The sequence below is a fragment of the Perna viridis genome, chromosome 4 (assembly GCF_037379345.1).
Source record: "Perna viridis isolate PV_CMFRI_1.1 ecotype Kerala chromosome 4, ASM3737934v1, whole genome shotgun sequence".
In the NCBI taxonomy this organism is placed as follows: domain Eukaryota; kingdom Metazoa; phylum Mollusca; class Bivalvia; order Mytilida; family Mytilidae; genus Perna; species Perna viridis.
In genome coordinates, this window is record NC_142448.1 from 21,090,044 (window position 1) to 21,107,766 (window position 17,723).

The 17,723-nt window shown below is 33.8% G+C and overlaps 2 protein-coding genes across 2 annotated transcripts; one reads left to right on the plus strand and one right to left on the minus strand.

Moving 5' to 3' along the window:
• Positions 1-398: 398 nt before the first annotated feature.
• LOC148619286 (cysteine-rich protein 1) lies at positions 399-6,489 on the minus strand. Its single transcript, XM_088579000.1, has 4 exons — positions 6,328-6,489; positions 2,543-2,637; positions 1,840-1,897; positions 399-514 (listed from the first exon to the last, which is right to left on the minus strand). Exons 1-4 carry the CDS (start codon positions 6,365-6,367, stop codon positions 474-476), a joined length of 234 nt encoding a protein of 77 aa, XP_088435126.1. The 5' UTR covers positions 6,368-6,489; the 3' UTR covers positions 399-473.
• Positions 6,490-6,744: 255 nt separating this feature from the next.
• LOC148619287 (QRFP-like peptide receptor) lies at positions 6,745-13,535 on the plus strand. The gene is made up of 3 exons (XM_088578997.1): positions 6,745-9,207; positions 10,208-10,628; positions 12,393-13,535. The coding sequence occupies exons 2-3, from the start codon at positions 10,240-10,242 to the stop codon at positions 13,063-13,065; spliced, it is 1,062 nt and encodes a 353-aa protein (XP_088435123.1). The 5' UTR covers positions 6,745-9,207; positions 10,208-10,239; the 3' UTR covers positions 13,066-13,535.
• The last annotated feature ends 4,188 nt before the right edge of the window (positions 13,536-17,723 follow it).

Genomic DNA, 17,723 nt, shown 5'->3' on the forward strand with positions numbered 1-17,723 from the left:
AAATGTTATTGTAAACAGAAATTAACACGTGGCTTTTCATATAACCCTTGTTCTTACGATATAAATATAATATACAATGTATATTATATAGAGAGTACTGTATAATTCAAAATTAAGGGAGATAACTCTGTAAATGACACTAAAATACTATAGAAACTGTTGGATTTTCAATGTGGATTATCTCCTAAGAGTAGACAGATTGGAATGAATAATTGTAAATTTCATCATAAAGACTTATAAAGCAACTTAATAATAAAAATAATAATGTGTAGTCTTTTTGGGGTGTATCACATATTACAGAATTTACATGATCCTTACAAAGACTGCTACTTAATAACACAATGTATAATCTGTAACTAAACGCTGTCTCTGTCGAGGGTATATTAATACATATAATATTTTAGTTATACTTAATAAATTTATTGGTAATGGAAGCATAAAATAAAAAGCGTCTTTAGACCGCGCAAAATTGATCACTTGTACGAATAACTTTCTGCACCTCCACGACCAAAACCTGAAATAAACAAGTCTTAAAGTGACATAATTTAAGAGGTTTTTGTAGTACGTTTTGTAGTAGGTTTTTGAGAATGTCAAAAAATCAAGAAACTCATTCAGAGAATTGTATTTCGATTACAATAAACTCAGTTTTTAATAATTATCCTAGCAATTTCTTGCACTTATAAGCAAGGATATTTTTGGTTATGCATTGTCTACAAATAGAAAATACAAAATTCTAATGTTCACATGGCACTAGACGCTAGATCAGACATTTCTAATGTTCACATGGCACTAGACGCTAGATCAGACATTTCTAATGTTCACATGGCACTAGACGCTAGATCAGACGTTTCTAATGTTCACATGGCACTAGACGCTAGATCAGACATTCCTAAATTACAATATAACATAACTGCTACAGAAACTTAAGGGGATTATTTTCACGTGATTAATGTCAGTGCTTTTCCACTACGACAAGTAAATAACAAGTAAATAAGTTACCAATGCTCCATTAAATTAATGACAAAACAAACATGATATAACATTTAACTAAAGGCTCTAAAGAGCCTGAATCGCTCACCCGACAATCTGTGCCAAATCAGTAGGTAATCATTTTCATCATTATCGTTTAACTCAGAATACCGTTTATATAATATTAAATCCCAGGCAAGTAAAAAATTGGCGAAAAAATGGCAGCCATTTAAAAAATAAATGGTTATCTTGACGAAATTTCGCCATCACTGTTCAACTCAGTATATCATGTTTTCTACGGAAACCAAATATCATTTAAATCTGACCAAGTAAAAAATTGGCGGAGAAAAGGGCAGCCATTTTGAAAATTGCTTCATAAGTTTCATATAACTGAGAGAAGATTTTTTGAAAAATTGTCAACGGACGACGACGACGGACGCCAATTGATGGTCAATTGAGCTAAAAACACAGAGGGTAAATTTATTCATTGCCCAATGGAAAATCCAAAATGTTGGTTATACATTCACGAAAAAAAAATCAGTCGTATATCACAACTTTCAATGCATTTATTGTACTCTTACATAGTTGTAGTAATTCAGAAATATAAAGACTGATCATTTTTATTTAGGTTTATAATGTTTTTTATAATACAGTAAACCTGCCTAAACCGAACCCTGAATAATCCGAAAACCTGTGTAAACCAGGCACATATTAAAGTCCCTTTATATCAATTTAAATGCATTTAAACCTTTGTAAAATAAATACCTGTGTACACCGAAACACTTTCAATGGCCAAAAGAGGTTCAGTTTAGACGGGTTTCACTATGTAACTGAATAAAACGACAATACGTTTATATGAAATAATCTTACCTCCAGGTCCGAACATAGCTGAGTAACAAGGATTGTTACAATAAGGCTTTCCATCATGCTACAATTCAAAACGATACAAATGCATTTAAGATTGTCTATATTCTAGATTTAAGCGACCAATGAAAACTTTGCATAGAGGGATCCAAGTGACGGGGTCATGGTCCGTCCCGTATAGGGTCGAAATATTTTTAGATAAAACAAAATGGAACTCACTGGCGCACCCTCACCTAAGAGGCCAGTTGGCGCCCCACATTTTCGGAATTTCTGGATCCGCCACTGTTTTACTTTTGTTGAATAAAATGACTACTTTATTTTAAGTTAAGTTTGTACATAACAGTCTCTAGGCGTTCCACTGGCCCTCCTTAGAAAATTGCAATTTTTCAAAATTGTTGAAAAATTGTTCAAGATACCCTCAGAATGCAGGATTTAAGGTTTAGTATTTCAAAATTTTTGGGGGGCATGCCCCCATACCCCCTACCGAATTCGGATCACTTCGTGATCCTTACCGGTGATCCTGTCAAGAATTTTTTTCGGCCCTCCTTACCTAAAATCCGCCACTGTTTTCGTATTAGGTGCGTGGCATTGCAAGCTCGAGTATTTAGCACCAATAAAGATATGGACCTCCGGAAAAATGTAAAAAGTTACAGTTAACAATTGATAGTGATTAAGGATACAGGGATGTTAATTCTGAATAGAAGAATACCTCAGCATGGCTTCCAGCTGCCAGTGTTTTCTTGCATTTCTCACATCTCAGACATGGACGATGCCAATCCTTACCAAGAGAAGTAACTTTCTCGGCTGAAAAATGATACTATAAAAGTGAAGGGCTTTATACTTAGTCATTTGTTGAATCTGTAATATTAGAAACTGGAAGTCAAGTATAACGCTTAATTTCAAAATTAAAACAAAATGAAATACATATTTTTTTTAAAAAAAAACGTTCAAATATATACGGAAGCGTATAAGAGCCATCCTATTTTTTAATTTTGTTCAAATTGTCGACTTTAATCTTGAAATTATCAATATTAATCTTGGAATTATCAATATTAATCTTGGAATTATCAACATTAAACTTGGAAATTCCTACTTTAATCTTGGAATTATCATCATTAATCTTGGAATTTCCAATGAGCGTCGGACGAATGAGTGTCGGATTTATGACGTTATTAATCTCGGTTTCCTTTACTTTAGGCTAGAAACCACTAATTCCACTTCCCATAGGCTTCTATGCTAATTTCACAATATTCAATGGCCTCTCTGGACTTTACCTTAACTTTAACCTGCAGAGGACTATATATCAGCATGATTCTACATATGTCAGCTCACAATCCTCAGAATGGCATTTGGGGTTAGCAGACTTGCAGTGCAGTACTGGTCACCGGAAGTGAAGTGTCTATAAATAGCATGGGAAATCCCAGTGTTTTCACAAGATAGGGGTATATTTAGAAATCATTATGGAGATTAAGCTTCACATCACAAGAAGCAAAATGCACATATAAAATGTACAGAAATGTTTTTCCTTTCAGAAACTGTTTAAATTTTTTAAATGAGGTGAGAACTTTTTCACAGAACTATGAGGAACAGGGGTAATTTCTGCGTAGGACTATTTTTGTGTACGTTCCAAATGCTCACTGGTTGAATTGGTGGTCTGTAACCTTTATATTATACAAAGGTTTCCGTCACTGGATAGCTGAATATTATGACGATTCAACCATACCTATGTATTCAGGGGCGGATCCAGGACTGTAAGGGGGGTATAATTGACCGGGGGGAGGGGTTAGTTTATCCTTGACCTAAAAATAGGAAGAATAGGCAATAAATAATAAATCGCCTGTAAAAATATTGATAACTTAAAACATATAAAAATCTGCATGCCATTCGGTACATCTGTTTTAAAAAGAAATGAAGTATAATTGACGGCAAAACGTTTTTTCGCGCTTGTTTTCGTCATGAAGATATTGATGTAATATATATGTTTTATCATGACAAGTTTGAATTTTGTTCCGGTTTGATTATGTTATGGAAAACATCAATAGTCTAACACTCATAAGTCCGACGCTCATTGGTCCGACATTCATAAGTCCGACATTCACTGGTCCGACGCTCATTGGATATTCCAAGATTAAAGAGTAATCAAGGGAACCAAGGTTATAGCGGTAATCAAAAGAATGTAATCCAGGGACAAAGACCCGACATGGAAAACAGACATACACAACAAAGAACATAAAGTAACTAAAATCATACATACAAAGTAACAAAAGTAAATGAGCAACTTGGACTCCACTAAAAACTGGGAGCATGGACTAGGTGCACCGGTAGGGTTAGCGTCCTCTGCTTTTCTAGAAACACCCGCCGAGATGCTCATAAAAAGTCAAGTCCGGGGTAGACAAACGAGGAAAGGAAAACCATGACCCGTTGAATAAATCAGTTTTCATGGTGCTGATGGATACACCATAACGATCCACGAGTTCATGATGACGACCATAAAACTTCCGTAATGATGACTTCAATCTCGTAGCAACATAACCCTGTTCCAGAAGCCTATTTGTTGGAGTTCTAGCGCGATACAAAAAGTCTGATAATTCCAAGATTAATTTGAAAACAAAAGGGATGGCCTTTATACGTTTCCGTACATACCGTACATATCCTTTAAACAACCTACGTTAAAGACTTGTTTAGTCATGTTTTTCACTACATGCTCAAGTCTGAATAAATATATGGGTGTATAAAATCTGGAGTTATTTCCGGTGGTTTATAGGCGTTCCCGTGATGTAATGTAAATTCGATTAAATCAGTATTTACAGCGATTTATTCAAGTTATCTAAAATAATAGTAAAATGAAATCATGCGACGGAATGCAATAATTTCTACATATATTGATCCGTGTAACACCTGAGATGTATAGCGTGTTATAACTGCACCATGGTATTTTGTTTCCGTGGGAAGTATCCGGTATTATATAACTTGTTTAGTTGGTTTCCTATAGATATGAACAGAAAATCGTATCAGTTTATAAATAGCTGTAATATATGGGTTATACATCAGATAGTTTACGCTTATTTGCACACAATTCAGGCCTTGTCAACATAGCATTCACCGGTACATTAATCAACCGTCTTAATCCTCTTTTCAATTTGAATATTAGGTAAAAAGTACATTACACTTTCAAAATTTTATTCTTTTATGACTGAACCATTTTCTCCTCTGGATGTAGTCAACAGACCTAAGTTATTATCTCATGTAGATGACTCTTCCGACCCTATCGTAAATGTAACGCTATTGACAAAACAAATAAAAAGGTCTTAAGTAAACAGGGTGTGAGGGTAGTTGTCATATATAGGTAAGGTAAAATTAGACTTGTTCCAACGACAGGGGTACCACCCACACATTTGGATATTGACTGTTATCGTAAGATATTTGAAAAAGTACATAAACTTTTTTATGTAGTATCTAAATTAAAAACAGGATTAAGACGGTTGATGTCTGTACCCGTGAATGATATGTTGATAAGCCCTGAATTGTGTGCAAATAAGTTTAGACAGATTATGTTGTTTTGACCAAATAAAGAAAAAAAGTAAACAACAACGGCAACTTGTAAGTTCAGAAAATTGTTCATTTTTACAAGAAATCAAAAGCAGCGATGCGATGTTCAATTATTCATATTATATAAACCACCGTTGAATTCAATCATGATTAAGATGCTTCGCTGCAAAGGTAAAAAAGGGAAATCAAGGTAGGATTCGAATGGTAACAGAATATAATAAAAACTCAAGGTTAACCACACAGACACAGCGAAGGACATGAAATAACCAAAATAACAAGTACAAAGAAACAAAAGTAAATGAGCAACCCAGCCTGGGTTTCATAACAAAAATTTCAACTTGAGAATTTCTTCAAGTCCTGTGTTTTCCTCAAATCTTCGATTTCAAGTAATCTGGTTGGTCGAAATATGAGTGGAGGGAAGTTATGAGGAAAATCTAAAACTGTAAATGTCGCCTCCGGAGTAGAAAGAGGAAAGGAAAATTCTAACACGGTGAACAAATCGGTTTTCATGGTATAAATAATGAAAGCCATGGCTCAGTTCGTCAAACAGCACAAAAATATTGAAACTACAACCGCAAATAACTTCCGATTACTAGTATACACTTATAACCACAATATTCCCCTTAAATAACCCCATGACTAATTAATATATTTGTTTTGATGACATTATCCTGTCGTAATTCTTTTCCTATTACGTTAGCCTTTGTAAAATGCAAATTTAAATACAACAAAGTTTCGAGCAAGTCAGATAGGATGCGTCCTGTTAAACAAAACAAAACATTAGAACTCTTTTAGATATTAGTCAAGTTATCCATGTTTAAGTAAGTACAGTAGTAAATCGTCACTGAACTGCCTACAGTTTCTAGCCGGCCGTTCGATGTTATACAGTGATGTAAAGTAACACACGATACATATATTACTATGGATAGCGAATAAAATACTTACCAAAGTATACTTCTTTATTGCAGTTAGGACACTTCGGCATGTTTTAAAGATTTCTTGGGTATCAGATCACGACTTCTACTAGGTTGTATAGCCTCTTCTTCCTTATACGGTGAATATGTATATGTTCATAGTTTGCACACGACACCAAAGGAACCCTCCCATTTTAATAACATTATCGATTTCATATCTAAAAGCTACATTCTTTAGACAGGTATGTTAATGTTACCGGCTAATAAGGACATTTTTCCGTAATTAGTGTCTTGCATTAATTTAATTGTATGGGCGCATATATAAATACAAAATACAAGTACAAGCTCAAAAAATGTGACAATTATTTAGTTTGTAAATTTACTGTTGATATTATATGTTACTATATATGTTGAATGTAAAAAAATTGTATTGTAATCATGCCCTTTATTGGCCCTTTATTGGTGAATAAACAGTTCTTTTTCTTCTTCTTCTTTTTCTTTTTCTTCTATATATGTATGCTTCGTCTTCAAAATAAAACGTTACCTACATGTTACACTATTGTGAATTTTTAGTTGAATAAAAAGAGAAAAATGCAAATCAAAATTGTTTAACAAAACCTTAAAAATTTATAGTTTTTATGTGTATAGGCTAAAAACCACTAATTCCACTTCCCATAGGCTTCTATGCTAATTTCACAATATTCAATGGCTTCTCTGGACTTTACCTTAATTTAACCTGCAGAGGACTATATATCAGCATGATTCTACATATGTCAGCTCACAATCCTCAGAATGGCATGTGGGGTTAGCAGACTTGCAGTGCAGTACTGGTCACCGGAAGTGAAGTGTCTATAAATAGCATGGGAAATCCCAGTGTTTTCACAAGATAGGGGTATATTTAGAAATCATTATGGAGATTAGGCTTCACATCACAAGAAGCAAAATGCACCTATAAAATGTACAGAAATGTTTTTCCTTTCAGAAACTGTTTAAATTTTTTAAATGAGATGAGAACTTTGTTCACAGCACTATGAGGAACAGGGGTAATTTCTGCGTAAGACTATTTTTGCGTACGTTCCAAATGCTCATTGGTTGAATTGGTGGTCTGTAACCTAAACTCGACGTCAAATTTTGCTCGATATTGTGTTGAATTTCTAGTTTCGTAACACTTGCGATTCGCAACTAAAGTTGTCTTTCTTACAACTCATATTGTGTTATCTGACCTATGTCGAATAGTGGGCGGTACTCACGGAACGTTTCTGCACTCTAATCAGCCGATAAAAATCCTTACGGGAAAATCCTATACAAAAAATCCGCCATATTGTTTTCTACAGGATCTATTTGTTGACAAACAATGTTCGTAACTTTTCAGAGATCTCCGGTGAAAACCGTCAGTTTTCCCGCGGAATCGGATTCGTATGTGACAAACGGGTAATACGTCCGAGAAGGCACGGAAGTGCATGCTGGAATCATTGGTCTTTAGACAAACAACATAAAATAAACAACATCTCCGTAGCAACCAATCCGAACGAAAATGGCCGACTTTTTCAATGTAAATATTAATCTGGTTCCATGGTCAATATCATAAGCGACCCTAGGATCGCTAAAATAAATTTGAGAGAAACTTATGATATGAAAATATTACCCGGGCTGCCAGGTTATGTAAATATTGCCCAATCGGAAGTACTCGGCCATTCCCGCTACACTAAAAATAACGTTGGATGCAGAAAGGAGAATTTCATCTTGAAATATTGCCGGAATCGCAGTCATGCACGACTCGAATTAGTTCCATCCTCCAGTTGGAGCTAAAAAAAAATTAAATATCACTAGAATTAAAGAACGATAACTCTGTCAAGAATTTTGGCGAAGTTTGTTTATAATTTTAGAATTGGATAGGTCAAATTCAGGACAGATTCTTCCGCCTAGTGCCTCCGAGGTTTTTCTTTTATGTAACTAGAAAGGCTGAGGAGTTCCGATTGAATATTGCCATTCAAATTTACCAACTCGACGGATTCGGATGATTGACTTCATAGGGAGATACTATATCGTTATTTCAATTGTGTCATATAAAATGAACATTTAAAACACAAGTAGGTGACAATAAACATGTTTCTTAGCCTTTTTGAATTATTTTTTTTTATGGTTGCAGCTGGGCAGATGTCGAGTATAGTACAATATGATTTGTGAGATATGTAAGTTGTGGCTTTCGCTTCCGATGCTGTAAAAGCTGCTGAAGTAATCTGTAGTCAACACTTTTAATTCTCTTTTGATATCTTCCAAATTACATCACAGTCTTAGTGCTCTCTCTTCGAGTGCGAAATGTTGTGAGATCCACAGTCGGTTCCATGCCGAATAGTTTGAAATTAGTAGTCACTGCTCCGCCAACCACGTCAAAACAAAGTATCAGATTAAGGTGGCACGTCTAAACCTGGGAGCTGTGGCTTCTGGGAGTAGCACAGTAAATGTAAAAGCTGTCTGTGATATTTTCAAATTAGTGCTTATAAATTGACAACAAAATAAAAATTTACAGTAATTAATGGATTATGAAATATACTTAAATGGGTACGTTTGGACTAAGTCTTCGTCATGACAATGGGGTAAAATATCTTACTTAAGAATCAAGTAATCAGATGTCTAAATAAAAGATCTATGTAACTCACAGTAGATCTGTATTAGTTTTATAAAGTCATTCTCTAACCAATAAATATATTTGTGTACCGAATGTGTTTTCTTCGGCAGTTTTTTATCGTTTGCAATATCGGCAAAAGACTTCAGAAGCATCAAAATGGAAGGACAGCTCAGAATCTTTAAAATTCAAATACATGACCAAAACAGAAATAGGATACTGTCAAATAGCTTCAAAGCATATCTGAAATGAATGAGCAAGTTATTCAACAAATTTTAAATATCGGTAAGTGTCAATAAAACTGTAGATCATTATTATATTTACAAATATGTGGATTTCTAAGATATTACCGTCGACAAAAGTCAAATTGTTGATATTTAAGCTATAATAACATACTTTAAGTGTCGCAACATCTCTTCTTTTTTTTGCAATTTGAAAAAAAGAAAAAGAAAAATTGATAATGTCACTCGTAGCCATTTTTAATAGTGTTTCAAGAACAATCTAAAATTTCCACTACAAGGACTGGCACTGAAAGTACGTTTCAATAAAATTCAATTAGTTGGATAATGTCCACGTTTTCTAAAATTGAACACTTTGTGACGTCATATTTACGAGATGGCTAATTACCGTGTATTTGTTTAAACAAAGCATACGTGCAAGTACATTACTAAATTATAAGATCTAAATGGATTGCAAATTGTAAGTCTTATCATCGCTTTAATCAATTATTTTGAACGACCTCGTTTCTGGTTGTAAGTTACTTGGTTTGGAATCAGAAAAGATTTTGGGTTTTACTAGAGATAGTGGTACAGTGAATTGATGTTGGGAGTTAATTAATGAATGGACGATACACCACATGGAATATGTTTATAATAATTCAGTAATTAAAACAGAGGATTGAAAGAATGTATATATATGTATCAGTTGCATGTAATGTTGCTTTGATAAACAAGGCAGTGGAATAAAAATTATCATTATGATTACTCTGGCGTTCTGCTGATGAAGCAGATATACATCTCAGTTCAGAGAATCTTGAATCTCGCTGGTAAATATTCATAAAAATGCTTGAACTGCTTTAAGATACAATATTTAAAATTGTATAGCTTAACCAAAGTACTTTCGAAAAAAGATGTGGTGTCATTATTGCTATTTTTTAAAGAATGCAGTATTTGTCTTACTCCTGCATAGGTGTGATTTTCTATGAGATTCTTTTTTAAATAAAATTCCAAATAGAACTCTAGAGAAATGTTTTTAGTGAAAACTATTTTCATTATGGTACCGTAAGAGTTGATTTATAGTCAGCACCATCAATAAAAGATGGCAAATTTAACCGAGGAACAGTTTTGGAATTACATTTCTAACCTTACCGATCCTGGTGACATATTACCCGAAGATTTGGACGAGGGATGGAAAACCTCTTTGTTGGTAACCTATACTATCATTATGATAGGAGGAATAATAGGAAATATATTAGTTATAGCAGTCATACTACTGAACAAGACAATGAGGTCAGTGACAAATGTATTACTGGTGTCTCTAGCTATAAGTGATACTCTGATAGCCTCGTGGAATATCCCAATTCAACTCGTCTATTACACTAAAAACGAATGGACCATGGGGGAGACTCTATGTAAGAGTGCCAGCTTCCTACAGAATGTTAGTGTTGTGGCCAGTATAACTACTCTGACGGCTGTCTCTGTTGAAAGGTATGTATGTTAGTGTATGTTTCGTTATTTCAGATTTGAGTGATCGCAAGTACACTCTACAAACATGCAAACAAAATAAATACTATTTTGAATAATAATAATAAATTATTTTTCCTATTCGCAGTCAGTTATCGAATATTCGAGAGAACTCTAAATTATGTCCAACTCCCTTTTAATGATTAGTCTCACAAGCCAGGTTATACTAAGTGTATTCTGGTATCGTTCTCTTTCCAATAGGGTATGTAAGTCTCGTCATGCGACCCCATGATTTCACGAGAATGGGTCCTAGTCTACCATTCAAAAGCATGGATATTTGTCATTTAGAGAGCGTTGAGTTCAGTGTTAAGGGCAAAACATCTTTTTGTATAAAATACCGGTAAAAAATGACAAATATCTATTTCTACATGATAAAGGTATTAAGAAAAAATAATAAACTAGAAGATTTTACATTATAATACAATGTTTCGAGTACCCGGAAGTAAACAATAAAATGCAGGTCGGTCTTCGGTTTTCAATACTTTCTACGTCAGAAATTCCGGTAAAGAAAATGAAACTAGAACGAGACTTACATACCCTGTTAGAGGCAAGTAAGCACTATCGTCATTTTCCAAAGGCCTCAATGAGTTTTTTTAATGCAATGTGCAATGGAATTTATTCCTTAAGTTTAATCTGAAAGGGGACTATAATTTATAACCTATAAATACAGCATAAAAATCTTATGAGGTTTACTACATTTCAGTGCGACAATGAATTCAGTAGGTTAATGGGCTAAATATGGACATTGAACCACTGACATTTTAAAGAAAGGGGGTCTCATGGGACCCATTCAGAATTAATCCGTCCGAACGCTGCTTAACAAGTTGGAATTCGGTTATCACTGTATAACCAGCTATAGTTTATGACAGGGAGAACATTTTTAGAGAAAACGGACACACCAGACGCAAGAATAAAAATTAAAGGGGATTACAATGTTGATGCTGATAAATAAGTAAACAATACATACTAATAATCAAATCAATGAAACAGTAAATGGGATTGAAATTAATATGAGCAAATATAAATTAATCATTTTGTGTTTTGCCGGATGGAATGTCAGAATTGCTGGTTATATAAATACACGAGCTACTCAGAGTACATGGATAACGTGCAGTTTTCAACATAACATCCTTATTCAATTTAGATTCTCTCTGAAATCCATTTTCCCGATCACCTGTCACGACCGTTCTACATTGATATGAAATGTATTTTCATATATCATATGATATAACATGATAAGTAGTCACAGTTCCCCTGTTAAGGGTAGCTTCATTTTTCTCCTGCTTCACCCAGTAATGCAGGTGGTTTATGTGATAAGTAAAGAACGCCTTTGTTTATCATACAGAGTGTATCTAACAATATCGCTATGTCTGGGTTTATTTAAACACAAAAGCTAATTTCCGTTGTATATATGAGGAATTCAAATACAGCCAAGGTGCCAAATCATCTTTGTAATTAAACTTAGATTAGTACGGAGGCTCATATCTGTCACAACTGCACTGAAAAAAAAAATATATATACAATGAATGGCTGATATCGGCTTCCGTAGATTAGGATACATGTGCATGCTTCTTCTGAGTAAAAGTTGTTTTTACCGCCTTTTGGAACGGAAATAATCCATTGAAATGATATACAAGTATTAATTATAATTATTTTACATATACAATTACGTAGTCAGCTTTTTCAATTGTCACTTCGTATATATTTTTATTTTTTATCTTTTGATAGATATTATGCCATATGCCATCCCCTGAAATCACGATACATTAGAACACCGAAAAGAGCAGCATTTCTAATCGTTGTCATCTGGATAATAGCCCTGGTAGTCTCAATCCCGATGCTCTTGGTACAAAGAATTGAAGCTAGGCTAGAAATATTCTACCCAGACATACGCATTGTGTACGTCTGTGCAGAATACTATTCGGAACAAATATATGACATTCTGCATACCACATTCACCTTCGTAGTTTTTTATGCTATACCAATGATCGTCATGTTTTGTGCATACGGCAGGATAGCTTACCAGTTATGGATACGGAAACCAATCGGAGACTCTTTAGGTTCACCACAGTATGTAATAAAAACCCGCCAACAGAAGAGAAAGATTATCCGAATGTTAATAACCGTTGTGGTTCTTTTCGGTATATGTTGGCTTCCTTTTTTCGCTATTCAGCTTCATCATTTACATAATGAGATAGATTCATCATATAGATCTGCACAAACCGTCGTACACATAGTAGGATATCTCAATAGCCTGTTAAACCCCATAGTGTATGGTATAATGAATGAAAAATTTAAACAGTGTCTAAAATCCGCCATTTTAAAATGTCGCGGTATGTTTCATAATACGAAAAGACCGTCAATCCATGCCGTCAGTATAACAGTAGAAAGTGCGATATGACAGTCTTAGACTCTTTATCTCGCAGTCTCGCAGTACCATATTTTTTTTTCTAAAAGATGTAGTCTATTAAGTACACAATTTCGAATGACAAACATAGTGGCCTGTAAACAAGACAATTATTTATGAATTTTAGTACAATATAATACAAACACTTCTTAGAGCTCTAAGATCATTTCTTTTTGGGGCATTTTGTGTTGCTTATTAGTTCCATAATGTCGATTTCTTGCTCCGCTATTTAATATATAAAGAATTTGGATAGATAATGACTCCCATCCCCGGAAAGATAGAAATTGTTTAAGAAATAAATCACAGAAACTCCAGTTTATCATTGTTTTACCACGGACTGACCATCTATGCCGCATCATTTTACCCCGAACGATATGTTGTCCTGTATAAGATGGGATGTGTTGTATTTTTCATTATTGATATAATTATGCACTAATTTGTTATAATACATAGTTCTAAATGTTGTTCTTTGCATTTCTGAAAAGGGAGTCATCTAAATGATATACCTAAAACTACGTATCCTATGCAAATGAGTACATCTTTGAATGTCAAAGTTTTGTTGAAATTATCCAAAAAGTCAGTGACAAAATTTGTGTTAACGATCGTGAACTTGCTCCATTATAACGATCAAGCTACAATATTTAACATATACATGTATCATCGATCAGTGACCGATCATGATGTACCGTTTCTTCAATATTTAATATGCCACTGATAATCAAGATAACAGAGACCAAGTCAACTGTGTTACCTACAGTTTATTCGAAATCATCGTCACCAATGTTGTTATTTTTCTGATTTGATGGGTAATGATTTAATCTATTCATTTATATATTTGCAAATTACACCCATTATAGGTCAAAGAAAAACCAAATGTACAAAATAAAAATACATGTTTAACATGTCGTCGGCATATAAATGTAGCAACCAATCAATTTTACTATTTTAGCGGTGTGATTCCTAGTTCAATTGTCATGATCGGAGTTAGAATCTATTTTAATTTTTCAAACGAAAACATTTTCAAAATATGAAATTATATATTTACATAACTCAAAAAGTTCAGCTTGATAATGTTGCTACAAAATTGAAGTACAGAAGTTTTATGGTCGTGATCATGAACTCGCGGGTCTTTACGGTGTATCCATCTGCACCATGACAACGTGTCATAGTTTTCCTTTCCTCTTCAAATATTCAACATCAATTGAATCATGCAGTACTTTGGTTTTACTTCTCTCCTAGCTATATAAACCAGTTTGAAGTTTTTCATGGACGATTTAGCGGCGAGTCCAGAGAATATGCTAAAGTTTCGGAACAAAACCTGCCTAAAAAAGGTGGCGGGCAATCCAATGATAATTGTTTTGATTTTCGAGTATTTATAAGCCCCGTCGCCAACAGTTGGATCAGCCTATGTAGTTTAGTATTTATTATTTCTAATGATTGCCTAACAAAATGACAATGTATTTGTCTGTCCCATTACCCTGAAGCTTTATTTTCTGATGTTGGCATATTGAATCAGTTTTAAAAAAATCTGGCCGGTTTTGGTTTCATAAAAAATCCTATTCCAACTAATGTCAGTGTTGTCAATATTTGTACTGTGTACACGTCAGGGAAATATATACACAGTGCATAGGTAGAGCTGCTGTTCATAGTAAAAACTTTGGAAATGTGTTACTGTACTTATACTGACAAACGTAGTACTGAAACGATACTGTAAAACATTAAACATGTACTGAAAAGCTTCTGATACAAACAGTAATGAAATGTATTGTACAACACAATACTGAAAACGTACTGTAAAATTCAGTAATGGAGCAGCACTGTAAAATTCAGTAAAGAAACGGTACTGTAGGAAACAGCACTGTAACGTTACTGTTAATGACATAACTGTGACGTCACTCAAATACAGCTCTGTTTCAGTAGTCATTACAACAGCACAGTTACAGTACAAAATAGAAATGTAATAAGCAGAACGTTTGTAAATTATTGGTAGTGTAGGAGATAATTCACATTGAATATTCGATATTTTCAGTGTTATTTACAGCTTTCTCCCTTGATTTTGAATTTATAGTACATTCTTTATAATTCATAACTCCTAGGAACAGGGGCAATATGGAAAGCCACCTGTTAATTTATGTTTATTATAACATTTTCAACAAAATATCAAAAATAAAAAAATCTGAAGGTTGTCCAACTATGTATCAGATTTTGCATGATTATTAGCTAGTGAGCTACTTCTTAATATTCGACTTCTTTTCGGGTGAAATATTTACTGCACGTGTTATTTTGATGTAATTTCTACAGGCACTATAAGAACACGTTGGTTTTAGTGTTAAATGTATTATTGTTAATTAGCACACTCAGGATAAAAATCATCTATAGCTTGCGTATGCTACATAAGAAAGGGTATAAAGTAAAAGATGTAATATCAATTCATTACTTCCTTTGATACAAACAATGCTCATTTTGTTGGACTGCGAACTGGTTAGGTGTTTAAATCCTGGCTGCAAGAAAAACAGCCTTTTCAAGGAAACAAGTTGAACCTTAAAATACATATGATGCTTTTCGATTCTTTTGCCTTCACAAGATATCATAACGTTGTATTAAAATGTATGCTTGAATTTTAGACCTGTAAGGAGGCGATTCTCTGTGCATTTAGTAGAAATAATGATTGATGATTTTAAATAATGATTTCCAAAAAGTTCTAAAGCCAGGAATGTACTCTCTAGTGAACATACAGATTTTACAACATTACCTTAAATAGATATTGTTTTTTTGTTTTTGTTTTTTCATGCATGTTTTTTTTTTCAAAGTTCGAAATATATATATAACACAATGTTGTGCGTTGAGAAATATTACATCATCATCCTGGAAAGACTGCAAAATTCATATCACAAGCTATTATAAAGAGAAAACTTTTTCTTTATGTAAATAATAGTAACTATAATTTTCTTGCTGTTAACTGATTTGATCTTTTTGATATACTAGTTTTGGTGACTTATAGGTCAAAGGGCCGGATGTTATAAATCTGAATATTTCTTAATTGATGTACAAATGTTAAAACACGTGTCACTATAATAAGCAATTTAGTTAGTTAATTAGTTATACTAGATGTAAGTACAAATACCAGGTAATAAAAATACTGTATAACTAGAGTTATCTTTCTTTTTCTGATATATGTGGAACAAGGATTTTACTATTAAATCATTTTTATCAATTTAGATCGAAGATCAGAATTGATATGGCAGTCGCCAGAGCCTTCGGATTTGTAAAGCCTGTTGGCATCTGCAATTATCTTACACTACCACAGGTAAATAGTCCCATTAGCATACCCCATTAAGGTTTAAATGCAGATAGTTAGATCCACTTCAAGGGTCTTTCTAATGTATCATATTTAATTCTATGGTATTTACGCCAATAAACAATCCCAATAACTATTACTGCGAACTAAATATGCTGATTAATCAACGATCCAATTAAAAATAGTTTACCTCTAACTTCATAGCAGTACTTGTTTATTTCTATGCATTTACCCGTATAAAGCCAGTCGTTCACTATATCATATTTTATATATCTCTATATACAAGTTGCCTACAAATGCTTTATTCTTAGACGCATAATTAATCATGTGATGTTGTCAGAATGATGAAATTCAATAAATCAAAGCGTTCAATATCAACAATTTACAACAATAAGCTTGTGTTTAGATTCATTTGAATTCCATTCCCGTACTTGCCTTTTATCCCTGCTTTTAGCCCATACTTTTACAATTTGACGATTATTTGAAGCGTAAAAATTCAAACGATCGATATAAATTGATTCAGTACATGAGTACTTTGATTATTATTGTTACCGCCTCGTGACATCGGAGGCCCGGAGATGACAAATAAAAATGAAACTTTACTTATAGACGATAGAATAGGAATTTCGGTAATGCATTTCTCAAGAATTGTGTCAGTCTGTGGTCTGGTGATATTGTATTTTTGTAATACTAGTAATAATTCTATTCGGCTATATGGCCATGTGCTATTATAATAGAGCTGTAGGTGCTACAGGGCCTTGAAAGTGTATGGCAAGTTTTTCTGCTTCAGGCATCACTGTTGAAATTATATTCTAAGACTTTGGCGTTTATGTAATGTATATGTGTCTGGAACTAGGATTCCCAGTAACTGAGCGCTTAAAATGACACATACGTGTCTATGCGATAATTGTAGCACTTGAGTAATACAGCTTATCAACCGAAGAGTGTAGGTAGTTTAGAGGGGCATGTATCTTTTAGGACATGATTTATTACAATGACTGTTTAAATGATTTGACTGACAGTTGAATTTTTACTTGAAAATTTCAAACTGAGAAAGGCCAACTAGTGGATAGTAGTTTAATTACGCTGTATGTCGGATAGTTTTTTGTTCATTCATCTAAGTGTTCCACGTAAACTGACATCGAATTTGAATATTATGCAAACTGGCACACTGCTGCGATGCATCATGAATTTGATGTGTTTTTAATGTCCTTCGTAATCCCCCTTTTTGTAATTTGACGATCATTTTAGGGGTACAGATTCAAAAGATCGATATAAGTTTATTTAGTACATGAGTTCTTTGATTATTCTCATCGCCACACGTCTCTTCTATCACTACTTTATCTACGCATCG

Bases quoted from the DNA above. Each gene is read 5' to 3' on its own strand.
- LOC148619286 (XM_088579000.1), bottom strand. From the start codon at position 6,367: ATGCCGAAGTGTCCTAACTGCAATAAAGAAGTATACTTTG. The intron at 2,638-6,327 runs GTAAGTATTTTA...ATCATTTTTCAG, and splicing joins CAATAAAGAAGTATACTTTG to CCGAGAAAGTTACTTCTCTT. The intron at 515-1,839 runs GTAAGATTATTT...TGTTTATTTCAG, and splicing joins AGCTATGTTCGGACCTGGAG to GTTTTGGTCGTGGAGGTGCA.
- LOC148619287 (XM_088578997.1), top strand. From the start codon at position 10,240: ATGGCAAATTTAACCGAGGAACAGTTTTGGAATTACATTTCTAACCTT. The intron at 10,629-12,392 runs GTATGTATGTTA...ATCTTTTGATAG, and splicing joins ACGGCTGTCTCTGTTGAAAG to ATATTATGCCATATGCCATC.